Source organism: Electrophorus electricus, chromosome 22, assembly GCF_041902795.1.
Source record: "Electrophorus electricus isolate QZ-2024a chromosome 22, ASM4190279v1, whole genome shotgun sequence".
Taxonomy (NCBI): domain Eukaryota; kingdom Metazoa; phylum Chordata; class Actinopteri; order Gymnotiformes; family Gymnotidae; genus Electrophorus; species Electrophorus electricus.
This window is the reverse complement of record NC_137518.1, coordinates 2560097-2587522: the sequence shown is the minus strand read 5'-3', so window position 1 is coordinate 2587522 and position 27426 is coordinate 2560097. Positions and strand designations below refer to the sequence as shown.

General features: G+C 42.4%; 1 protein-coding gene across 5 annotated transcripts in view; it reads left to right on the top strand.

The window, feature by feature from the left end:
• Positions 1-6848, top strand: part of ephb2b (eph receptor B2b) — a 129412-nt gene extending 122564 nt beyond the window's left edge. For 3 of the 5 annotated variants that reach the window (XM_027024339.3, XM_081705824.1, XM_081705823.1), the window contains one exon: positions 562-6847. In XM_027024339.3, coding sequence (XP_026880140.2) covers positions 562-670 — 109 coding nt within the window. In that variant the 3' untranslated portion in view covers positions 671-6847. Of the gene's footprint in view, positions 1-561 lie in introns of all 5 variants that reach the window. The other 2 variants (XM_081705822.1, XM_081705821.1) reach the window with 1 other exon arrangement.
• Positions 6849-27426: the final 20578 nt, after the last annotated feature.

Genomic DNA, 27426 nt, shown 5'->3' with positions numbered 1-27426 from the left:
TAATGCTTTCGGTGTGTCTGCCGCCATCTTTCAACGTTAGGCATAAATATATTGCGGTAATTACCAGCGGTAATGAGGGGGACTAAGGTGGAGTACTCGGCGCTAATGATGGATGTTTCTAGATAAACACGCCATCGCAAGCGCTGCCTGTGCACCTCCCCTGCATTCTTTTCACAACCACGTCGCACGTGGCAGAGGCGTGAGTTGCACGGATGCGCTCTCGGGTTCCTCTGCCCTCACGACACCAGCAGTTAAACCTGCACCAAGCACACACTCGCGCCTCCTGACATCACACATGTTGTCGTTTCCTGATCGTCTGACACCCAGCGTAGCGGGCGCAGGGAAACGTGGGAGGCACCGCCAAGCAGGCGGAGGAGCTCACCCACCTTGTGCCTTGTGCTGGCATGCTGGGTTGGTTCTGGTGTACAGAATTTCCTTTAATATGGAAGGGTTTTGTTGATATCTGTTTTGTGTTTGTTTGTGTGTGTTTGTGTGTGTGTGTGTGTGTGTGTGTGTGTGTGTGTGTGTGTGTGTGTGTGTGTGTGTGTGTGTGTGTCACAGAGACATCCTTAGGGTGGGTGTGACCCTCGCAGGCCATCAGAAGAAGATCCTGAACAGTGTGCAGTTAATGAGGGCACAGATGAACCAGATCCAGTCGGTGGAGGTTTGACCCCCGGACCGGGGGAGGGGACCCTCAGACAGGGAGGGAGGCAGGACCACGAGGCTGTGTGAGGTGGACGTGGGCTAGGGCCGTCAGCCTGACGGGGGTGGGGTGGGGGGATCTCCCCTCATCTAAACTCTCATTGGCCCTCCATGTCCCCTGAGGCAACCCCCCCCCCCCCCCCCACACACACACACACACACAACCCCAAACCCCCCACAGCCACCCAGACAGTCTCTGGGGATCCCACTGAGAAAATGGTGCCATAGAAATCGACTGAACATCAAAACGCCAGGCTTGCTGTCACAACCGCTACCAGACATAGCAGAGAGCCATTTTCATCAATCAACAGCATGTTCTTCCTTTCTCTTGCCTACGTGTGAGATTTTTTTTCCGTTTTACATTTCTTTTGTTTTCATCTTTGTTCTTTTTAAGAATTTTTCTAAATTTTTTATTTTTTTTTTTTAAAGAAAAAAAGATATGTGAACACAAGGAATCTATATGAAATATACAGACACGTGTAATATTGTAATCTGGGAGGACTGCATTGCAAGGTTACCCTTTAAAAGGGCAAAGAGGAACAGATAGGTAGAACGCGTGTGCTTCGTGTGTGGAAATCGTGAACAGGAGTACCGACTGCCACGGGCGAAAGAACCCACGGAACCGTAATCCCTGCGCCACCACTGGCAGGGGAGCAAAAACCGGAGACGGACACCATGAAATGGAACTTCCTTTGGGCAGTGATTACTGCCACCACAAAACAAAGAGACTTCTGTTACTTTGCTGTTTGAAACACTTAAACGAATCAAAACAAAACAAAGAAAAAAAAAGAGATATCTTCTCAACAGTAATCTTGTTGACAGTGTTGAAATTGTGAAGATTTTCTCTGCTTCCAGTCTCCATGGGAAATGTTGTTATTATTATTATTATTATTATTATTATTATTATTATTATTATTATTATTATTAACTTTTTACAGATATCATAACCTGCCAAATAGGACATCTTCCTGTTCGACCTCATCCCTCTGTACATATCAGACGCACTTGACATCATCAAGACAAGCCTGAGACAGTACGCTCTGGGTCTGTGATGGTGCTCTCAGTTCAGGGTCGATATGCTCATGCTTTGGTTGGTTTGTTTGCTTGTTTTGGTCACACGAGCATGATTAGAGGAAGACCAGCGTCGACATTTGTTCTCTGTTTTAGACAACATTTGTGGACATTTGAATTGATTTGGTAGAAGAACATCGGACACGCTTCCCCTGTGAGGACGGAGAGGTGAGGGACATTGTTAGGGTGCTTTCTATGAATTGTTTACATAGAAGGGCCCTGTGTGCACATGTTTAGATATTTAGCTTGTCTACAGCCTTCTTTATTATTTTGGAGCCTGACACACACATCCGTGTGAGTTTGTTGGGTGTTTGTGTGTGTGTGTGTGTGTGTGTGTGTGCGTGTGTTTGTGTGCGTGCGTGTGTGTGTGTGTGTGTGTGTGGCTAGGTTAACCATTGGAGTCTGAAGCATGCCATAGAAGTGTGAACGCCTGCATTTATTACGCTTTACAGATCGCTGTTTTGATGTGCTTATATTTTTCTTACTTCCAAAATTTCATCTTTTAAAAGATTTTTTTAAAACGAAGTATTAGGGTGTCTGAGGTCTCAGCAGACCCTTTCATAATGGGAAAATATTTTTAAATGTGACAGTACTGGCATGGCGATACAATGACTAGTATTTCTTTAGTACTGGCATTATTAGTTCTGCTAATGGTACTAATAAAACACATACTAGTAATAAATAATAATAGTAAGACGTATGGTGAGAATTCAAAGCGTTCCTGGCTAAGCCCATCTGCAGTAACGATGGTGATAATTGATGTGTTACAGATGTGCTTTGAATGGTTTGATAAAAATGAGTCAACAGGATCTGTACCCATCACCTAAACAGTATTCCACACGATTCATGCCTTTCACAAGCACCAGTGTAAAACCACCAGAAACGTGTAAATATCAGTGTAACAAGGCTTCCCCTTCCAGAGCAGTTTCTTAAAGGTGTTGGACTTTCTTGTACAGGGTTTTTTTTTTCTGAATGGAGAGCTGTTGGTGTCGATGTACATTCTGGACCTTTCTGTAATGCTGAGAGCAGGTCTAACTACTGTCACTCCTGCATCAGGCCCATGATTGTGGGATAGCAAGGAATCTGCTCTCTCTTGGAGGAGGATGACAACACACCCAGTTTCTACTGAGCCAGGGTGACGCACAGGAACTGGAATTCACCTGCTGAAGTGCTATAGTGTGTGTGTGTGTATCCTGGCATCAAGGTCACTTACGGGTAACAGTCCTGATTTACACTCTAGCTCAGCTGGTGAGAGACGTCCTCCGTTTCATAACCTCGGGGTCGACAGTCATCTTTAATACGTTAAAAACCAGACTTGCCGCTCCGCTCGTCCCTCCGACCACGTTCCAGTTCACATGAGCTCCGTCGGCTGCTCCAGCGGCCTGAGAAGAAGCGTCGGAACGCCAGCGTACGTTACAGACCTCCTCCTGGAGAGTGTCCAGCCTGACGTCCTACACGGGTCCTTCTACAGGAACAGTAAGAACACGCGCCACATTGAGGGTTTTCAGATGCCGTACACCTTGGCAGGGCCTCCTGATTGGCTGGTTTATGGTGCTGCTCTGTCTTTGTCTCCATTTGGTCTTTATTTAACTGGGCGCAAACCATAGTGTCCAACTGCCAGGATTTCATCACTTCCATGCAATGTCATGACTATTTCATAGGCTGAACACACACAGAGAGAGAGAGAGATTCCTTTTTGAACTTTTCGGACTTTTCCCGTGCTGCTCCCATACGGCAGGCCCTCACCTCCTACTTCAGTCAACAGCCCTTCAATATTTAATGGTTCCTTGGTGTCTTACTGAGAAGTAGCCGCAAGATAGAGCTGCTGAAATCCTCCCGAAGAATAATTCCTCCATCTCATCTCGTCTCATCTCTCTTTCTCCTTGTTTCCTCAGTTTGCAAAATTAGAAGTCGTGCTTTATACTCTGAAGTGGAGCAATGCGAGTATGTTTGAATTTCACTCACGTCACTGGAACACCTGGATTACGTGCGTTCGCATCTCTTACATGGGAACAGAGTGATGGGTATATTAAAGGTGGTTTGAAGTGCAGGGTGTTAATAGTTCTGTTCGAAGGGTGTTTGGCTCCTGTGCTGGTAATTCAATCGGCGGGTGGGCGCTGTGCAGCTGTGGTGCGGCTGGCACTGCGGTAGTGTACCCGTTCTCTCCCGTTCTCTCCTCTGAAGGCTTACCCCTTACTTAAAACCCTATGTGCAATGTCCTGCGCTTGAACTGGAAGCTTAGTGAAAAGGGGACAGGATTTCTATATGCAGTTTGAACTGCTGGAGTTCCACTCTTAACGCGTATGTGAATTTGGACAGAAATAGGCGATCTCAGTGCTGCAGGGGCCGTGTGAAGCATCCCGGCCGTGTGAGGAGTTCACACGGCTCGGTAGATATCGCAGTCCTCTCAGTTGTTGCGCCGAACCTGCAGGCACGTACTTCCTCTGTCGGAAAGGTTCTGTCAGGTTGCGCAACCTGTGGTGCATGCGACTATGTTTACATACACAAATGCACATACAAGCCTTCAAGTGTCTTGCGTGCAGCTGTCCTAGAATCAGTTGGGCAGAAGCAGAAACCATGGCCACCACTGGGCCAAGAGCACCTGGTGTGAGGTTTCGAGCCGTGGGTCGCGATACCACCTGAACTGGATCAGGTCCCCCAGCGGCAACTGGTGGAGGCAACGCCTCCTGCCATCAAGGGCTCTGTTGCCACCACGTCTTCATCTACTCTGCTACATCACCCCTCTGTCTGCGAGAGCCTGACGGAGCACGGTGACGCCACTCGGTCCACCTGAGCCGCAGCCTGTAGAAAGAGCGGCCCTTCGGCGAGAGGTTCCGTTCCGCCGAAGCACAAGCCGTCCGTTTAGATAAGGTACGTTTCATCTTACTGGTACACCATAAGTCTGCCATCCCACTGTGTTCTTAACCACTAGCGCCAAGGTTTACATCTCTGCAGGAAGCTAACAGCTTCTTATGCTGCCCTGTTTCACATTCAGCCCATCCCTCCCAGTTTAGCATCCACACCCCCCATTTACCAGCGTGCCGTGTAGACCTCAGAGTTAGAACGAATGAGCTGAGAACGACGTGATCGTTTAAGCGTGTTATGCAGAGCAAATATTCAGTTCTTTCCAGTCATTTCACATGGACTGTGCCATGTGCAAGAGCCACAACGTCCAGCTCAGTCATACGAGGTAGACCAACCCCTTCAGAAAGGTGCTAGAGCAGATGGCACGTGCCTGACTCACTGGCACATGTATGCAAACTCAATGGCCACAATTTCACACGGCAGTTATTAAAATAATCATCGCTGTCATGTAGCTGGCGACGGTTATGTGCTATGTGGACAGCTCAACCACCAGCATTTTCGCTCATTATCAGCGATGCTGGGCTGCAGCATGTGCCGGTTGAAAAATGTGAGTCAAAAACATTGTGTGTCACCATTATAGTGATGATTGGGAAGCGTAAACACAAATGGACCCTGCCTAGTCCTTGTACGTCTGGGTTACGGCCTGTGTCCTCCAGGCTGTGTTCAAACTGCAGGCAAATCGGTCTTGTCTCTCAAATCAGATCTTTTGAGTCCGAACTGCTATTTGCAAGTGATCAGATCGGATTTGTGACCAGCCTCTCTGCATGGGTTGCTGTGGTAACACCGTAGGCATCAGTATCTATGTAGCTACCACGCTGGTGACTTGTTCCGGTAGGTTTCTTCCAGCTTCACTTATACGGAAGCCTCCGTCAGTCTACAGACTGTTGTTCTTTTCCAAAGCGCGTAATTCTCTAGCATGAATCTTGGCTGTCTTTTCTGGAATTCCAGCACTTCTGTCACTCTGGATTTGGATATTTTCATTGTTGTCTTTACGATTTATGAAAAGGACACTTGCACATCTGAATTGAGCGTCCAGAGCATTCAGACTGAGACACATGTTGGGTCAGGGGTAGCGCAGCAGTATTAAACTAGTAACCAAAAGATTGTTCAAGCCCACCACTGCCAGACTACCACTGTTGGGACTGTGAGCAAGACTCTTAATCCCCAATTGCTCAAATTGTCACACTCGCAATTATAAGTCGCTTTGGATAAAAGAACCTGCTATATGCCGTAAATGTAAAAATCTCATTCAAATCACTTATTTTGTTGTTGTTGCTGTCCTGAATGTCAAAAATTAATCTGTAATCTGGATGTACCAAAAGTCTGATTTGGGCCGGCAGTCTGAATATGGCCCCGGATATGCTCACAAGTGTTGTCACAGAGAGAAAATGGCTCCCGGACACAGCACCATTGACTCATAGCGTAACGTCGCCCTCCGATGTTAGGATGGCAGTACTGCAGTGTGGATGTGATTGGTGTTCCCTGTGTCTCAGCCGGGACTCTGAGTGGCGCAGTGGAGATGCTTCCCTGGGCAGGCCTGTGTGGAGTCCTGCCAACCCTGACCACTGTGACATGAAAGAGAGGTCCCGTTTCCATGTATAAAATGTACATTTGACTGTAACCCTGTGAATGATGTAACAATTTCCTTATTTGTAATATTGTTATTGGTTTATTTTCTAAAAATTGAAAAGCCCAACTTGACTCTCCTCATTAAAAAAAAAAAAAAAAAGAAAGAAAGAAATGCGATCTGTTATCCGTCCGTGTCTGTTGTCACTTTATCAACTAGATCGTCGTTTCTGGATCCAGTTCAAATTTGTTTTCAAACTGCTTTTACTTGCATCACAACAGCAGCAAACAGCAGCAATAAAGTGAAACTCCAGTGAGTTTAAGCTCAAGTCAGCCTGTAGCAGTGTGCGGCCTTAAATAAGGCCTCCTGAACCCTGAACCCAGCACAGTGGGCGGCACCCTCCTGGTTCCTCTGCCCAGCCTCACGGCCCTTCATGCTAGACTTGTGAAAAGCCTGGCGACCTCTGCTTGACCTCCCTCTGAGTGGTATAACTTAAAAAAGAAAAAAGGCTATCTATCTATCTATCTATCTATCTATCTATCTATCTATCTATCTATCTATCTATCTATCTATCTATCTATCTATCTATCTATCTCTCTCTCTCTCTCTCTCTCTCTCTCTCTCTCTCTCTCTCTCTATATATATATATATATATATATATATATATATATATATATATAATTTTCAAAGACGTAGAGAGTCCAGGTGTTCGGTGCCGGCAACCTGCTGACAGTGGAGCGGTTTTCTGCAAATCCGGCCCACCCACGCACACCCTTCACACCTTGTCAACCACACCATCTTCACTTGCGTAGCAGGGGGCACCACGGCCCAGCCATGCCCGTGGAACCGACAGCCAGTATGGCTTCCCATGCAAGGCTGAGAGGACAAGTACTAATCACTGGAAAAGAGCTTGATGATCAATGATAAAAATATACATATCTGGTTCAACACGGAGTGATTCATACTGGCAGAGGTAACACTGAAGAAATTAACCATCCCAGGTGTGTAATGCAAGGGTGCTGTATTCCACACACCACTGCTTGTCAAGGTCATTTTGAACAGATTATGTCTTCATCTAATTCGAGGGGCGAGAAAGGCACAAACCCAACTAAACGCTCCTCGCGAGTCTCCACTTGCTATTCTCCTCACTTTAATAGGCCTCCCCACTGCGTAATCATCGCTGATCAATGCTGGCCCACTTTCACTGATGCAACTCGGGGCAGTTTAAGGGGCATGGGTGGGTCTCTGCACCCGGGGGACTGTGCTTGAAGTCCAGTTCAACCGCAAGATGACTTTAACCGCCAAGTGCAACTGAGGAGCATCATCTATCACTGCTGAAAAATGTTTAGCTTATAATGATTGGTTTATTCTGGCTTATGTAGATGTGTGTGGTGCTTTGAGTCTAACCACCCCCTACCTTTAAAGAAACACTTTCAAATTCTCTTGTCCAGGTCACGGCAAATTTGTAGTTCAGTATTAAAAAGTCGTTAGAAATGAATAATTTGTGAGATCTACTTAGAAAGTGCAAAAGGAATATTTGCTCTTATGCTGGCAGAATTTTGCACAAGGAAAGCAAGCAGTCATATGAGCGTTTTTACTATCCACATTTGTTTTGTAGCATAGCTCAGTAACTTGAGCCGACGGCATATGTCCGCTAACATAGCGGCCTACTGTATAAATCTGAATAGCTCTTTAACAGGGACATGTTTGCAGACAGATAACTTAGATGCCTCAAGTCGCTAAGTTGAACTGGAACGATTTGTCACATATTTCTATAATGTTTCATGAGGCTGTGTAAAATTGCTTGTAATTAGGGTGGAACACAGCACGGCAGGCCCGCTAGCCATGAGAAGTCTTCGGCAAAGTTGTTCTCATGGCTTTTGAGTCCTTCTTGAAGACAATGAGCACCTGTTTCCTACAGAGATACTACCACTGGTCTGTGCGTCAAACACAGCAGGGCTGGACTTCACTTCAAGAACTTCTGTGAGAACAGAAATAAATACATAAATGATTGCACTGGTAAGTAAAATACCTTTTGGAATCTTTCACTTAAAATATAAATTTTTTTCCCTTTGAAAATATTGTTTGAATGCTTTTAGTTATTTCTAGTAAAATACACTGAATTTTACATATATGTTTAATACCAAAATGAGTCTGTAAGAACAATATATATTATGATTAACTAGATATTTCTGTTAGAAATAACAGAAATAAACTGTGATATAAACTGTAAACTGTGATATATTGTTATGATGATTCGCATTCCTCTTAATATTATACCATTGTGCATGTACTAAATATATTACATTTTTTTTACACTGAGTACCTGAAATATACTGTATGATGTTGTTGAGAAGGTCCTCTTTAGTATTTAATCTACATATCAAAGTTGATATATTTCCTACATAGTTCATATATTCATATATTTTTCTGAATATCTTCTAAATCAGTATTTTCACATCGTCCAATTTTTTTTAAATGTTACAAATAATAAGTACCTGTGGAATCCTTCCAGCAATTTTCAATTGCATTTGATTTCTATAAAATACCACCACTACTACTTCTACTACTATTAATTATTATTATAATGATGATGATGATGATTATTGTTGTTGTTGTTGTTGTGCAAAATAAAAGGTTATTTTAGAAAAAATGAAGGCTTCAGAGAAATATTAACATTTATGGCATTTAGCTGACACATTTATCCAAAGCAACTTATAATCATGACTGAGTACAACTTGAACAATTGAGAGTTAAGGGTCTTGCTCAAGGGCCCAACAGGGGCAATTTGGCAGCGGTGGGAGTTGAACCAGCAATCTTCCAATTACAAGTCAAGTACCTTAACTACTGAGCTGAAAATATTATTATTTTTAAAAGGGTTCAAGGTAAGAATGTAATTAATATACAATCTTTAGTAATAGTTTTTCAGCATATCCAGAAATATGAAATTGTTGGTTCAAAGGATTTGTGTTTATTGGTTGTTTTAATGCTATTACTCAACAGTATACACAAAATAGACAAACTCAACACACTAACAATAATAAATATCAATGTGCAGAAACATTTGCATGTGTACTTAGATCATGAGGATCCTAAAATAAGGGAAGAAAAAGGTCACTCTACTGTATACAGGCTATAAACAGGCACTAGTCTGTGGATCTAGACCAAGAAATAATAGCATACATTCACAACTTGGCAATATTATCAGTAATATTTTGTACTATTTAATCATTAGCATTTCATTGTCTTATAAAAATGTTTGAGATTGTAGAACTAAAATAACAATAAGAAAAACGATAACATTCTTTATTATTATTATTATTATTATTATTATTATTATTATTATAAGTTGAACAAAATTAGTATAAATGTCTATAAATTATTATGAGTTGAACACAAGTTAGTATAACTGTCTATGAATTATTATTATAAGTTGAACACAAGTTAATATAACTCTATAAATTATTATGAGTTGAACAGAAGTTAGTATAACTGTTTATAAATTATTATAAGTTGAACACAAGTTAATATAACTGTCTATAAATTATGAGTTGAACACAAGTTAGTATAACTGTCTATAAATTATTATGAGTTGAACACAAGTTAATATAACTGTCTATAAATTATTATAAGTTGAACACAAGTTAGTATAACTGTCTATGAATTATTATAAGTTGAACACAAGTTAGTATAACTGTCTATAAATTATTATTATAAGTTGAACACAAGTTAGTATAACTGTCTATGAATTATTATAAGTTGAACACAAGTTAGTATAACTGTCTATAAATTATTATTATAAGTTGAACACAAGTCAGTATAACTGCCTGTGAATTATTATAAGTTGAGCACAAGTCAGTATAACTGTCTATGAATTATTATAAGTTGACCACAAATTAGTATAACTCTATAAATTATTATGAGTTGAATGCAAATTAGTATAACTGTCTATAAATTATTATAAGTTGAACACAAGTTAGTATAACTGTCTATAAATTATTATGAGTTGAACACAAGTTAGTATAACTGTCTATAAATTATTATTATGAGTTGAACACAAGTTAATATAACTGTCTATGAGTTTTAACCTCTAACTGCAACTTAGGAATCTATGGAATTTATGGAACCATTTTTCATATTGCTGAGGAGCAGTCAGACTTGAACAATCAATATGTGAAAATTGCACCATCTGAACCATGCGGTCCACAGACCAATCTCACCCCTAGCAAGACTGACAACCATCGAGCAGAATTGCAGACAGCTGGCCTTCGGTTTGGTAACATATCCCCTTGATGCATGTCATTATCGGACCCCAGGCATCATATGTTTCAGGTCTCCTTTAATATTGAGGTAATAATGACCAAAGTCAGCTCAGACAGGGGGCCTCCACAGGTCAAAAACACGGCCGTTCGGTGATCGGCACAAAAATGTCTTTTGTAGCTGGATTCTGTATGGCGAAAAGGACTCCGTTCATAGCTATATCTCTCAAAGAACACAGTCAGGAGTTAAAGTTAGCTAAGAACAGGACATCAAATGCTTTATAGTTAGTATATGGGCACATGATGAGAAATGTATTCCTTTAGAAATCCCTGCAAATTCCTTTTAAGAGAAAAGGCACTATAAACATTAAAAACCAAGTTGGTCTTTGATGCTGTGAACTGAAAAGCTTCCCTACTCCTGAGATCTGACTCTAAATCATCCGTCCGTTGCACTGCATGTAACCCCAGACATGCGCAACTCGAAACTATATGGAAATTCTTAATATGGTGCAGCTTTCCAGAATCGTACCAGCTCATTTGGAGCAAATTTGAGCCAGGCACACATTTGGCCAGGATGCACAAACTGAAGGAGATAAAACGCAGAGCCACACATGTGTGAGAGAGAGAGAGAGAGAGAGAGAGAGAGAGAGAGAGAGAGAGAGAGAGAGAGAGAGAGAGAGAGAGAGAGAGAGAGAGAGAGAGAGAGAGAGAGAGAGAGAGAGAGAGAGAGAGAGAGAGAGAGAGAGAGAGAGAAAGCTGAGATGTTACAGAATCGAACATTTCTCACAAGTCCTTTCAAACCATAGTAATTGAATAATTTATAATTCAGTTGTTTTGCAGAAGAAAGATTAAAAACAAATGTATTAAATCAGAACTGAAAATCACAATAGAAAATCGGGTGATAAATAGCGATGACTTTTTCTAAAGATCATTCTTGGTGTGGAGTACAGGGAAACATACCGTGTACATATGCATGCACACACACACAAACAAACAAACAAACATGAGTCCATTTCTCCCATGACAACAAGGTATTGAGTATGACCTGTTCAGACTGACCTTTTAAATCCATAAACACTGAGGTGTGGTAACTCAGTATACCAGCTTGAGAGCACACACACACACACACACACACACACACACACACACACACACACACACACACACACACACACACACACATTCATACACACAGGTCTGCATAGCAATATGCCACAAAATGATATTAATGTTGCCCTCCAGCAACAGTGATCTCAACCGCCAAATAAATAAAATACAACACTGAGAATGTTACATATGCATACAACAGCTGTTAATGTAAATGAAAAAAGCACTCGACTGCCCTCTAGTGTTGAGTTTGTAGTAGTATGTGGGTATTAGAAGGCCTACCATATACTTTTATAATAAAATGACAAATTTTATAATTGTGGAGCACATCAGAACTCAAAATTTCCACAAGAACTTTATAAAACAGTTTTTTTTAAATTTAATTTAATTTTTATTTATTTATTTATTTATTTATTCATTTATTCATTTATTTATTTATTTTACCAGACCGAGCTCCTTTATTTCAGATGGATATATTTCTATAATTTATAATCTAAGAAATGAGTTAAGAGCTAACCTGCCTAGGATAATCAGGAATATTTATTCTTTGATTATTGTCCTGAAGAGGAGGAGGGTTCTTTTATTAGGATTATGTATGATTATGACAGAATAATGTATGAAACAGAAAATACAGCATAACCTAGAAACACGGATAACACTATGTTGAGAAGAGAAGGTGGAGTTTACATCCCATAATTCTCTTTTGCAGATCTGTAAATGCTCTATATTTCAACGTTTAGGTTGATTTTAATCATGATTAGAATATTAGCCCACAACCGTCCTGGGATTGTAAAGGGGCATTGGCTTGAATCCATGTGCACAATCTACAGAATCTTTGTCGAAACCTTTTGTGTTCCCAGATTTTCACACCGTCCTGAAATGGTTTTCATTAATTACTAAAAACATGGCTTGACATTTATAACATATCCATGATATTCTTGCTGATTTGACATGCAGCTGTGATATGCTGACTGCTAAAATGCTAAAATGCTACTAAATGCTAATTGACCACTAAAATACTATTAAAGTCTCTAATATAATAAAAGTCTCTATTTTAGATCATTTTGAAGAGTTCAGTGCTGGGTCCAAGAACGTCCACACCTTTGGGGGGGGGGGGGGGGGGGCGCAAGCTGAATACATAACCCATTCAGCACTCAATCTGGGCCATGTCCCTAACCACTCTGACCTATCCTATTTACCATACCAGACATACCATTTCTAAGACAGCTACCTAAACAGCTGCAGTTTTATGCTTATTTAAAGAAGAAGTGCTCAGAGTATTTCCATCTAGTTCCTGAATGCACCATAGTACAGTGTCAGCTCAGACTAGAGGAGTCAGTGACCCAAATGTCTTGCCTCGAATGGTGGAGAATTTTGGTACTGCCAGATTCGAGTGCTGCTTTCGATACTGTCGACCATTATATTTTTTTAATAAAGAAGATTGAGAACATGGTCAGTCTGGGTATTCGGCTTCTTCACCTCAACATTACTTAACAGCATATTTAGAACATTTCTTAGTGTGAATGAATGCAGCAAAGTATACTATGGTGTTACACAAGGTTGTGTTTCCGGTCCTTTGTTGTTCTCTCGTTGTATACAGTCCCTTGGACATTTAACGTTGGTTCGCCAGGTGTAACCCATGCTATTATTTGATTACCATATAAGTAAGGGGGTCTAAAACTAAGTCCTACATAATAACAGGTACATGCTAAGAAACTGAAACACTCTTTCATAACCTTTCATCTAGGCTACTTCAACATGTTGCAGTAGTTAGTTCACAATGTGGCAGCCTATGTCTTTACCAGGTAAAAGAAACCAGGGCATAATACTTCAAACTTATTCAGTTTGTACTGGCAGCCTATAACGGGACTAAGAAACAATGTTCCTAATGAAAAAAACGGATATCCATATGCAAGCGCTTAGTTATTGACCTTACATTATTGACCTCACATCACTTGTGTAACATGAAAAGTCCAATGACTTTTTGTAGGCTTTGAAAAGGTCGTGTTATTTCAGCTTAGCACAAGGTGCACTGACACATGGACTTTCTGGTTTATGTGGCACACTTCAAAGAACTAAGCAGGAGCTCAGTCACCATAGAAACAGAAGCCTCGCACACCCAATGGCTAGCTGCTGTTTACTGATCAGATCACAGTAATGATCGATAATTGATAATCACGATGGAAGGATATGGGTACACATTACAGCAGACACTACGGGCAGCAAGAAATGTTAAAAACACAAACTGCCAAGCAGCATGGAAAGACTAGAAATCTGATTCTTAAATAAAAATGCAAAAAAAAAAAAAAAACATACTTTGCATCATTAATTTTCAGTATTTATTTACTAGTAATTGCAGCGTTGGCAATTTGTCTTTCACTTCTGAAGGCATAATACAAAAACATGTTAGCAATTCACTAGTACTAAAATAAGGGAAAATGAAAATTAAATCACACTTGAAAATGAAGTCACGCCTAATTTTTTTTTCCCTCACAGATAATGAATAGTAACTTAGACACAAGAATAAAGCTTATCTAGGTGACTATAGTTTTTTTTTTTTTCATTTATATTTAACTTGCTGTGCCAGTTAATGGATAGGAGACTATTGTGAAAGGTTTTAATGGCCTGTGCATTTTGTTTGAAGAGTGTTATGAAAAATAAAGTTTACTGTTCTGGCTGCCTTGGATTTCCCACCGTCCTCTGCTGCAAACCATATTAAACTACACCAATTAAACTCCTCCTGCCTCCTGATTCATTTCACCTGTTTCTGTTTCACCTGTTTGGTCTTCCTGTGTGAACTTAGTGAAGATTACAGCATTTTTTTTCCTAGCCTGCACCTATACTTCTATTTCTATTTCTATTTCGATACCATCACGTCTGGTGACTTTATATGAGAAGTGTGAGCAGGAGTTATTATGGGGGGCACCCTCCCCTTAGCTACGATGGTGTTACCGAAATGTTAGTAGTGACAAAATCAACAGTTCAGCAATAGACAACAAAGTAAGAGGCCATGGGAGAGTGTGCTGAAAAATACTGACGATAAAACTGCTGACCATAATAGTCATAATAATATCCAAAGATTTAGACATAAATGTTGGTTACACAAAGGAGCTGGATCTGTCAGCATGTGCATGGCTTCAGGTTACTTATATTTATTCCAATGAATGAATCTCACAGACTGATAAGACTGAGATGGTGTGTAGAGGAGTGTGTGTAGCAAAGCCTCCACACCTGTGAGACAGGGCTACAGGCATATGAACTAACACCGTCACAAAACCCACCAAAGTAGTACAGCAAGCTGCAGTCCATAGTTGGACAAAGTTGGTCGAATTTTAGCAATCAGAAAAGAGCTGTTCCCCAGCTCTGTGATTTTAACTAGTCGCTGAATCAGGAATGAGGTTTTGCTTAAAGAAAGTAAATGAACAGTCAACATGGCAATAACTAACTCCGGATACTTTGTCTTAGAAAGCGACCTATTAGCAGTTCAGGATTTTGCCTGACTTAATCCAGACATTTCCATCTGTCAAGAGTGTACCAGGGGAAGCAAGCCACGATGTTCTGTTGTGTCAGGGATGAGAATACTGGGATGACTGGGTGCAGCTTAGTCAAATGTTATTTACTTAGTGTTGTCTTCTGTTGCAATAGAATTCATAATTTAATTTGCAAATCCCTGTATGGTTCACCCAATATGACGCACAATCTACATTTGAATGAAAAGTCATTGTTTCATTTCAAACTCAGTTATATGGACAAGACATAAAATCTAGCTCTTTTCTTATCAGTTCTTATCAATTGTTCTTATCAATTTCTCATGTGTTTTGGTATCAAAAAGCAACCATCAAAAACAGACAAAACCTTAGTGTACCGGAACTTATCATGGATCTTTCCCTTGGTATCTTTCAAAGGTCTCTCATTCTGTACAAGGTTTTATTTGAGGCAGTTCAGATTTATTTATTTATTTTTATATTTATAGCCGAGTTGAACTTTATAAAACGTTTTATAAGGTCACTGTTTCACAAGGCCATGCTAGTTTGCGATTCTTTTCCTTTAAAATAAGTTCAAAAGCAGTGTGTTTTCTATAGCGTTATATTAGATCTTTGTAGCGTCAATAAATATTTAAACACCTAAACTAACGAAACTTTAATTGAATATTTACCTCAAAATGGAAAACTGGAATCAGCCTACACACTAGACACCACATTTTACAGTTGTGAATTTAGCACTTTCAAATTTTTTTTAAAGTACATGATTTATTTAATATTTCGAAGGACGTTACTTTCATTTTTTTAAAAATATCGTGTCTTGCTCACCATGCATTTGAGTGTTTCTTTGTTCTCTAACCACCAGGTGGCAGTTGAGTTCTTTGGAAATGTAGTCGTCATAACAATGTGACCCAAATGGAATTTATATGTTTAAATTCGGTGTGTTCTTTCAATTTTCTAATCAGTAGTTCTGCTCCTCAGTTTGTACCCAAACCCACTCTTACAGGCCTGTGCTGAACAGCAGTGGGGACAGCACATCTTACCGGTATATTCCACACTTTACGATCACCCGGGCAATTGTCTTTGAATTGCCTTCTAGTGTTGTCCTCCAGTGTTTCTTTGAGTTAAAGGCCCTACACGAAGACCCTTATGGTCTTATTGAATTTATATGAGGTTAGGCACTCATGTATCCAGGGGTGAGGCTTTTTTTTTTTTTCTTTGTGTGCTTTCTTATAGCTGATTCATGCTTAGGTGGGTCTGTCTGGTTTTTGAGTCCCAGTGCAAGGTGTTATCTCTCAGTAGGTGGTGCTTCGCTACCGGTCCCCTTCTGAGCAGAGCTTCGTGCACATACTGTACATACATTCACCTTTGCTGCTCATATTCCTGACAGGCGCTTCCATGGTGTGAACAGACGGGTTACTTGTCTGGAGGATGATGGTGGTTGGCACTTTGCTGGGGTCTTTTATGACCAGTACTTGTGTTAGCCATACTGGATTGGAGACTGTATTAAGTAGTGGGTTCATTTTTTCCTGTCAGTCTGGGCCATTCAGAGCTGTTAGTTTCTTTAGCCGTTAGGGCCAGATGCCGCCCAGTTCTTCATGTTTGTGACTCACTCTTGGATATCTGCTGTTGTAATCCTGACTGGCTCCTACTCTGGGTGATTGTGGTGTTTGGTTTTTTTTTGGGCTTCATCTTTTAACCACTGAGCACAGGTGTCATGGTGTGTGTGTGTGTGTGTGTGTGTGTGTGTGTGTGTGTGTGTGTGTGTGTGTGTGTGTGTGTGTGTGTGTGTGAAATAACTTAATAAACTGTAAAACTGCAATAGTAGTATATCAAGTGTACTACTTTTGTAATATACAAAAATATTTTTCCTGAGGATCTACTGTTTGCTTGGTGTTCTTGTAAAGTTACACTTATTTATAATGCACATAAGTAACAGTTGTTAACTGCAGTGCTGTACAAAGCCACTCAGAGAGGGACACTTGGCCTTGGATTCGTTGGGATCTTCTGTACTTTAAACATCATCTGGTTCTAAAAATACAATATGTCTTTACAATATGAGTACTACATTTTTACAATTGTGACATTCGAATGACCTGTTTGATTTCCTGAGAATGTGGCTTAGTTGTGCTACATTTTGGACTGTGTTCTGGCAGAAACGTTTCCCTCAGTCTGGTTGCAGTGACCTGCTCGAACTTTCTGGGTGTTTAAAACATAGCTAATAATTTTCAGACCTGAATATGGAATTCGTGTCTATAAGGAATTCTACATTTTCTAACCATGAAGAGTTTGTTGGCAGCAAAACCCTCCATTTAACACCTGCAGACCCCTTTCTGTCCCACTTCCTCTTTCCTGTCCCACTTCCTCTTTCCTGTCCCCTGTCTGTCTGAGTGCTGGCAGGTGGTCGGATGTGATGAAGAATGTCCTCGATAAGGCTGTTATCACTGCTGTTAGTCTGGCACACAGACCAGGACGCTTGGCGGCAGGGCCAAGCCCACAGGAATGTTTCATCAAAGGGAAAGAGGACAGCCTTCTGAGCTTCTGAGCTCGTCCGTTGGGTCTGGCCGCAGGGTGTGGTGATCACGAATGGGCCCATTTATCTGGGCAGGGTGGTGGCGAACTTTGGTAAACAACCCGGTAGGGGTTAGAATCACATAGAATTATGTGTGAGAGAGCTGTAGATGTGCGGAAGCACAAGAAATGACCACCAAGGAGCTGCTCACCACAGTGGTCGTTTGTTTCCAGTGACTTTTACTGGTGTTGGGGCAGGTCTGGGTGACACCCGTGTGTTAATCAAGTGTGTGCACCATTTCTGCAGGAGAAGTGGAAGTGTGAGTTCAAAAGAAGTCACCAGAATTTATGACTGAATGAGAATTAACTATTTGTGCATGCACTCACTGCTAGCCTCAGTTATTCATGGTATAGACTGGCATAAACTGGAAAGTGGAACTCATATATTTCATATGAACCAGTGAGCCTTTTCTATTTAATGACTCATGACCTATGTGTGATGACTGTATCTCTGCTCTGAGTGGACATCTGATGAGGGGTATAAAATTTATATCGTCTTCATCTGATGTGACATGAATTTGTGAGCATATTTGAATGTCACCCTGTAACGGAATGATCCATCATGGTAACCATGGGTTACCATGGTTCCTTGCCCAGGTGAGGGGTGGTGACATATCCCTCACCAATCAAATGTCATCAAATTATCCCTTCAAGTTTGCCCCTCCACACTGTCACCCTTACTGACAAAATGTCCTTACACTTGCGGATCAGCTGCTTACAAGAGGGCCATCTATGGTGTCAGTCAAAGATTCCTCCTTCGGCTTCTATGAAGAGAAGATGCCTGTGATATGACACACACAGAGTTTGGTGTGTGTGTGTGTGTGTGTGACTTCATCTCCCTGTCACATGGTCACCCTGAAACATGCAGCAGACAGCCAAGAGGCGTGAGGGCCAGAATGTAGAATCGGACCACCCTCCTCTTCCAGCTCACGAGTGAGAGGCGTCTCCCTGGCTGATTCTGGATGTTCTGATTCCTGTATCCTGTATTCCTGATAATACGGACATGATGGAACGCGAGCCCTCATTTCTCCTCATGTGCTTGCACTCAAATTAGAGTCCACAGAAAATGGCTAGGACATAGACTGCTGACATAAAGAGAGAATATCGCTTACTCTGCGATTTTGTTTTGATGTTCAGATGCTTCATTATATGTCATGTCTCTTATTTCTTGGCTATTTAACAGCATAAGTCTCAGGTATTTTACCTGTTGTTCTGACATGCCTCTGCAGGTTTAGTCCAGGTCCAGTGGTAAGAAACTGAGTAGGAGGTTTAAGTGACTGGACCGGCTGGTTGTATCACTACAGCAGCCCAGCCGAGTGGTGGGAAAATCCTGCACGTTTAAACCTCCGTGGTTGATCCACACCCACGATGTCACGAGCGGTGAGATGTATTTAGACAATGCCGCGAGTCAGGCTGCCTCGACCGCTATTTCTGCTGATAATTGTTTTAAGGTTTTGTTTACCCACAGCTAACACCGAGTTGCTTTGAAACCGGCCACAGTGAGAAGCTTCTGCAAGCTGAGATATGATGAGAAAAAGCAGGGGGATGAAGGTATGTTTCTTCTCTTTGTTTTATCTTTGGTCTGAACTCATCCCAGCCCTCATTGGCCCCAGCCCGCAGGGTCACTGACTGCATGCTAATGATGTCATTCTCCTAGGCTGTCTCACAACTCTTTCAGTGTCATGCCAGACACCCGAAACGATAGCATAGAAGTGAGGGGTGAATACGCCCATTTAGTGCGTAGCTATATTAAGCTTGGTGGGCTATGGGACCTGTGAAGGTCTGTGTATTACCAGAGCAAGCAGCAGTATTACCAGAGACGTTTGCTACGTTGTACTGTATAAAGACAGTAAACAGGGGGGTGAAGTGTAACGAGTGAGAGTGACCACAGCGAGATGTGAGATGCTTTAACAGATGCTGGGTGCCTGACTCTCGTTATGGTGGGTCACATTGATCCAGCTGGGAGACATTGATCCAGCTGGGAGACATTGATCCAGCTGGTGATTGTGGCTGCACGCTTACATCTCCGGGCTGCTGGAATAAACCCGAGCCAGTCATTATCGAGCTGTGTTAACACACCCGATCAGTCCTCAGCCGATCACCCAGCCCTCCGTGAGGACTGGTGAACTCTCGTCGGGAGGCCGGAGCATTTTTTCACGTTCAGTCTCATGCTGGTGTGAGTTATAAAATGAAAGCGCTAAATTACTCAACACTAAAACTGTCAGCAATTCCAGGCAGCACTCTAATGTATTTCAGGCTCCAGGGAACCTTAATTAAGTTAATGTTGGTCTTGTGGACACACAGTATGAAGGTTTATGAATTATACTATGAATAATTGATGACTTTCTAATGTATACATGTGCTTTTGAGTTTCTTCCCTTCCAGCATAAACCAGGTGGTCCTAATCTTGGGTAAAGCTGGCGTAAACTGTAACCTGGGTGTGTTTATTATTTGAAATAATTATTAGTAGTAATAGTTCTGTAAAAGTGGACCTGTATGTAATCAGAACCTCAGTTTCTCATGGATACAGCTCTGTCTCCCTGCATCTCGCTGCGTCCTACTGTGTCCCGCTCTGTCACGCTGTGCCCTGCTGTCCAGTTCTGCGCTCACTCAGGCTACTGTCACTCTGCCTTTGTTTTGTTTCGTTTGTTTGCTTTTTTTAAATTCATAAGTGAAGTCTCTCTGCAAAGGCTGGCGATTGTGGCATCTCTGTGGCCATGCTGGGCTTTGTGTTGTTCCAAACGAGCCCTGTCATGCATGCTAAGCAGTGGTGGGGAACCTAGAGGAGAGTAGCCCAGATAAAGCGTGGAAAGGAGAGGTAAAGGCCAAGTGAGTTATGCCACGGCATGAGTCAGTCTCAGCACAGAAAGCTCAAGCGACAGAGACAAATTTGATTAGCCAAGTGGAGCGGAATGAGGGTGGGGGTGGGGGTGGGGGTGGAGTGGGGTGGGGGGTTATTGGGGGGGCGAGGAGATCATCTCAGCTTCCGCTACACTACCACGACATGGAAGCATGGAGGTGTCTTTAAGGGAAACTGGGCCAGTGAGCCACAGGCATGGCGACACATTACTGTACTGGTTTCTACTGGTATTCGTGTTACCTTATGATTTAGGACACAGCTAGCACCTTTTAAAAGCAGGTTGTCTGTCTATCACCTGTTGGGACATTAAAGGCGAGGTGCTGGCTCTATAGCGTGACCCCGTGGGTCATGCTAATCCGTCGTTTCCTGATGGATTTCGTGACCCTACGATTACCCTGCCACTGTGTTACCCTCCCTTCAAGCCTCTGCTGCCTCTGCTGTGGCAACCATGCAGTTTGAATTGGCTGTGAGAGCCTAGCGCAGACTCACGCGGACGTCATGTGTCCCGGTCCCGTCTCCCTTCCACCTCACCCTGCATGTCCTCTGCTCTGCGGTGCAGAATAGCCCATTTCCGATTCGTCCTGCCTAGCCTTTTTTATTTCAACTTCTTATGGTTCAGTTATTAAATGAAAATTGTCTTTTTTCCCCCCTCATTACCCTCAGTCTTTGGGCTCACTCGCTGTCCTGCATTCTCCCACTCTGACATCACCTGCCATTATAACTTTGCTGTAAGCCTGTGTATCCTCAGGGAGCGCAAGCACGTCTGTCTGGCAGGAACACACCATGTCAGGCTGTTCTAAGCAAAATAAAAAAAAGGGTTATTATTGAGTGATGACACCTGGCAGTAGTGTTTTCTGAACTTTGTATTCCTCAGTATAGTTACTGAATTAAATAAAGACAAACACTGAATTATTGACTTAGACAAGTTAGAATTGAATCGGTCTATTCTCAGTGTTATTTTTACCAAATCATATGGTGGTAGGACACATTATGCAGCACAAAGTAATTTCAGATTATTATCACACAACTATGGCCTTAAATGCCCTCACACTAAAGTAAAAAGAAAACAAAAAACATCAAAACTGCCAAGATCAGATGCAGAAAAAAAGGGCGACCTCACTACAGTATCCCTCTTGTCCACGGGATGTCTCATGCACATAAACAGTGCAGGTGGGAACCACACTGAGACAGTCCCTTTCAGAGTACAAGGGAGTAACACCCCCTGAAGGCTAGCTGGCCATCCCGCGCTCCCTAAGTCTCGCCGACCCTCCTCGGCAAGAAGACGGTCGGCCGCGTGTGCGGAACGGCAGCTGAGGCAAGGCGGCTCAGCGACGGCAGTGTGTCTTGACCCGCTTTGTTTCCATCTGTCTCTTTTTTGGTGTCATCTCAAGGCAGGCCACGGTATCCCTTCCTCCCCCTGCTCACTCGGCGAGGAGCAGCACCATCGGACTCTGCCCCGACTGGGGCCTGCTGCTTTTTTGCAAAATCCACCCCAGCCGGTACTAGTAGAGTTAAGACATATCCATACAAACACTCGCACACAACCTTACGTTGTCTGCACTCAGTGATGAAGTTCTTTGAACGTTGTTTCATAATTTCAATTACTGCCGGTGTAACTGGCCATTGGGGGAGAGGATAGAGGGATTTGTATCTTACCGGGCTGATGCAAGCGTCTCATTTGCGTTGGAAGGGGAGCACTAGCGTGGTTCATATTTTCATGTTGTCCGTGCTTTGTGTGGAGGCTTTGTTCTAAAGAGCAAGTCCAAACTAGCGCTCCTATTCCGGGATCTTGTAAGTATTCCTAGGGGTCCCTTTAGCAGCTGCAGTCACTCCAGGTTCCCCAAACTTCTCAGCGCTACCTAAATTATTGTCTCTGGTTTTTTGACGCATTGGTTGCTGTGCACGTACTCGGCAGGGTGGTGAGATAGAGAACCTTGGCTCGCCAGTTCATGGTATAGGGAAAAAATGATTGACCAGGCCAATTCCCTGCTTATAATGTAGAGTTGTAACTATGGCATTCAGATTAGATGTGCTATAAATAGTGACTGAATGTTATTATAAAGTACACATCACGCACATTCATCTCCCCGAAAACACATGCTGTGTCACTCTGTTCTATGCTGTACTGCCCTGCAGTGGCAATAAGGATTTGTTTACTGTTTCTCCTCGACTGGGATGAGTGGTCCGAGTCCCAGAGCTGCCGCTGAGAGATGCTGGCTGTGGTTCAGATCTCCTGGTCTCCTCTCGGCTCTGAGCTCACTGAGTCCCTTCAGCGAATGCCCCAGGTCCAACCAGTGTATGCACAGACGTATAAGATGGGTAGATACAGTTATGTGTGTAGAGAGATAGAGGGACAACCTGGCCACATGGCTTTCGGATCTGTAAAGACGTTGCGGTCTGGCAGTACAGTAATTCCTGGAGACGACCACCCTACAGCAGTTACGCGTTCTTGGTTGTGGATGTATTGCATGCATCAGCATCACATTTGTGGTCGCTGAAGTAGGTTTTCTCTCCTTTGCAGCTGTCATTTGCACTGTTGTCTAACTTGGAAATTTGTTGTTTTTCATGGATTTGGCTGCAGTCTGGAGAAAATGGAAGTGGAAGGAGTTTTCCTTCTTTGTATCCAGTGGATGATGGATGATGAGGTACTTACACAGGGTATAATCGTCTGGAGAAAAGGTATGGCTTAGTTGTACTTCGACATATTAAAAATACATTAAATGAATAATATATTTCACAGAGAACACAGTTCAACTCTCTAGTGTTAAAACAATTATAATATCTTAGCTTTTTCTTTGTTTAAAAAAACATTTCGTACATGGAGTTTTTCCACGTAGCTACCCGTATGAATAGACATGGATAGCACCACTCACCACTTTTTATGTATGTGTAACATCAAAAAATATTCTAAAAATAAAATTTAATAATTCTTCCATGATTAATAAAATCAACACAACCAAACTGACCCACAGAACCGATGTTTACATGTGTCCCTTCTAAGGGGTAAAATACAAAAGAGCATATTCTGTGACATACCTGTGTTCAGCCGGTGTTGTACAGTGATTCATGATCCCTAGAAATGCAAGCATCACGCTACTTCAAAGTACTTTATGAAACATTGTTCAGTAATAACAGAGTTTATATAAAATGATATGAAATAAGGGTCATGTTTAGCATTTAAAACGTCATGCTTTCCAGAGGCTTCCTGGCATTGTGGTTCTCCTTTCTTTAAGTTACAAATTAAGCCCTGTTCATGGCTGAGAGTCAGGTGTGCCTGTTCCATCACACATCACCTGCTGCTCACACAGGGTGCTGTCTCCTGTCTCTTATGCCCTCTGCTTAAACCATGCCATGTTCCCCACTGTCCTGTTTGCATCTTAAGAACTCGACAACTGAATGGCCACCGTATTCTGAGACCAGTTCCAATGGAGGTGACATTTTCCCTGGCGCCTGTGCCTCCAGCCCTGCAGCAGCAGGTCTAGGGACAGTGTTGCCTGGTCAGATCCTATTCATGACTAACTTAAAGCGCCACGAAGCTGGTCTCAGACCAGGCTGGTAAAGAGCAAGCTCTTTCACCATGTGCTCGTGTCTGCGTCTCCGTGCTTCCTGGTCTGGCAATCAGGACCTGGGGCCACCAGCTCCCTGCCAAGCCAAAAAACAGGCTGCTCTTGACATTCATTACTTATTGATGTGCTGTGCTTTAATTGCATCTGGGGAGCTTTTAGCTCACATCCTCCCAGCAGTCAGCCTTCCCACCCCGAGCTGTATCCGCTTGCTCACCAGGGAACCCTGGGCATTGTTCATATGCTTTGCCCTTTTGCATAGCCACTGAGGTGGCTACTGCAGATCGGCATTTCAGCCAGCATCTGCCCTAGAGCAGACTTCACGTGGTGGAAGTATTAGTCTTAGTTGCAAAATTAGCTTAGGGATAATCAAAGTTGTAGAAACTGTTTTGCATGCAATGAACATAATGCATGAATGACATGTTGGAAGAGGCTAGTCATACACTTACTGGCCACTTTATTAGGTACACCTGTTCAACTGCTTGTTACCACAAAGATCTAATCGGCCAAGCACATGGCAGCAAGTCAGTGTATTTAGGCATGTAGATATGGTCAAGACAACCTTCTGAATTTTACCCTGAGCATCAGAATAGGGGAAAAAAAGCTGATTTAAATGACTTTGTATGTAGCATGGTTGTTGTTGCTAGATGGGCAGGTCTGAGTTTTTCAGAAAGTGCTGATCTACTGGAATTTTCACACACATCTATCTCTAGGGTCTACACAGAATGGTCCAAAAAAGAAAAAATATCCAGCGAGTGCCAGTTCTCCAGGCAACAATGCCTTGTTGATGCTAGAGGTCAGAAGAGAATGGACATACTGGTTTGAGCTGATGGAAAGCAACAGTAACTAAGCATCAGACTCATTACACCTAAGGCAGAAGAGCATCTCTGAATGCACAGTACATTGAACCTAGAAGCAGACTGGCTCCAGCTGCAGAAGACCACACCGGGTGCCAGTCCTGTCAGCTGAGAACAGCCAGCTGAGCTCACCACAAGCTCACCACAAATGGACAATAGAAGATTGGAAAAGTGTTGCCTGGTCTGATGAGTCTCTGGTCTGATTCGGCTGCGACTCTTCAGTGGTGGGGTCAGAATTTGGCATAAACAACGTGGAAACATGAATCCATCCTGCCTTATATCAGTGGTTCAGGCTAGTGGTGGGGTAATAGTGTGGGAGAGGTTTTCTTGGCACACTTTTGGCCCCTTAATACCAACTGAACACTGTTTAAATGCCACAGCCTGCATGAGTGTTGGTACTGACCATGTCCATCCCTTTATGACCACAGTGCGCCCGTCTTCTGATGGCTACTTCCAGCAGGACAACGCACCATGTCACAAAACAAAAGGTTTCTTGAGCATGACAATGAGTTCCTGTACTCAGATGGCCTCCACAGTCACCAGATTTCAATCCAGTAGAGCACCTTTGGGATGTGGTGGAAGGGATATTTGCATTCATTGGTTGTGTGGCTGACAAATCCGCAGCAACTGCATGATGCTATCGTGGTAATATGGACCAAAATCTCTGAGGAATGTGGCCAGCACGTGCTGTCATTATGAAATAAGGCCATTCTGAAGGTATAAGGGTGTCCAACCCGGTACTATCAAGGTGGACCTAATAACTTGGCCAATGAATGTATATGAATATCGCATGCACACTGAGGAGCTGGCACTTTGGTGCTGGTCTTTGTTTTGAGTGACACTTTAGTCCTTCTTGAAATGTTAACTTGTAAGTTATGGAGGATGTGTAATTGGATATTAGACCATTCTTTATGGGAGATAAAGAAAATGGATACCTATTATAGTAAGAAGTCATTTGACTTGTCATTTGATCCTGGTGTGTATGAAATCACCTGAATTAGTTCGGCAGTGTGTAAGAGAGCACACATACACTTATTATGTATGCTGGAATGGCCATGTGTTCCTCCTTGGTCAATAGCTGTACACGATCTTGCTGAGAATTGAAAATGGATGGCTCCTATGAGATGGCTGCTGTTTGAGGGATGTAGCACCATGATCAAGCAGAGACTATAGGTAGTGGTAGCTCAGTGGTTGAGGTTCGTGACTAGTAATCAGAAGGTTGCTAGTTCAAATCCCACCACTGCTGGTCAAGACCCTTAACTCTCAATTGTAAGTTACTTTGGATAAAATTGTCAGGTAAATGGAGGACATCTTTATTTTCATCCAAATATAAACCCATTAGGGTCACATGACCACATTACTTATTCCTGCCTGGATCGCTTGAGTTTTCTACTATACCTAAATTATTATCTCCCATTTTTAAAAGCAGAGTATTCTCTGAGAATTGCCAGTTTATGATATACAGAGATAATTTACTGACCAGACCAATTCTCTGAATATAAGGAATATCATTCTCTGACTCATAAGTTATAAATATGGCATCTAAATTAGGTGTGCAATGCATAGTTGATTGTATTGTGATGAACAGTGCATTAAACAGTGCATTAATCATCTGGTGACTGAGAGCCAGAGCTGCCCTGGATTGGAGTTGGCTGTGCTTCAGTTCTGGTCTCCTCTCAGCTCCGCATTCGCTGGCCAGAGGCTTCTCGTCCTGCACCCCCCTCCTCCATCACCCCTCCTCCATCACCTCCACCACCAGTGCCTCCTCCAGCACTTGGAGGTTTGGGGTGTACTTCTTTTGTGTGTGGTCCTTGGTTATAAGCTAAACAGCTGCTCTGCACCAACCTTCAGCTTTGCGAAGTTCATAATTTCTTTGAGACTAGGTAACAGGTGCTGATTCAATTCTTGGTCATTTATGAGTCCCAGCTTTGCGAAGTTCATCATTTCTTTGAGACCAGGTAACAGGTGCTGATTCAATTCTTGGTCATTTACGAGTCCATAGTTATGTGATGGTTAACTCTCATTCATTTTATAACTGACACACAATGGTAATTAACATTCTACTGAAAATGTCACATGTCTTCCTGTGTAAATTATGATTTAGTTTAGATTTGCAGCTCATTTTCATGCAACTCCCTAATATGATATTCCTTCTCTGAATAATCGATCAAGAATTTATCTGCTAATTTAGAAATTTGATCTAATTTTTTAGTTAAACAATGCAACTCTAAAGGGAGTGTGTTATAACGAATAACATCATGGCAGTAACAACTGGTCCTCAGTGACACGAGGCAGAGTTAATAAAACAATGATGCTATTATCAGGAAAAAAGGCACAGGTAGAACACCAAGACCCAGCCAGTGTGGCTGGAACCAGATATTGTGGGTATGAATGTATATTTATCTATTTATTTAGGGAAACTATACAGCTTTGACTGTTATCAAAGCTCTGCCATGGTCCAGAGTCCAGGATTCTAGCTGAGGTTTATCAGCAGTCACGCTTACTAAGTGGTTGTCAATGGA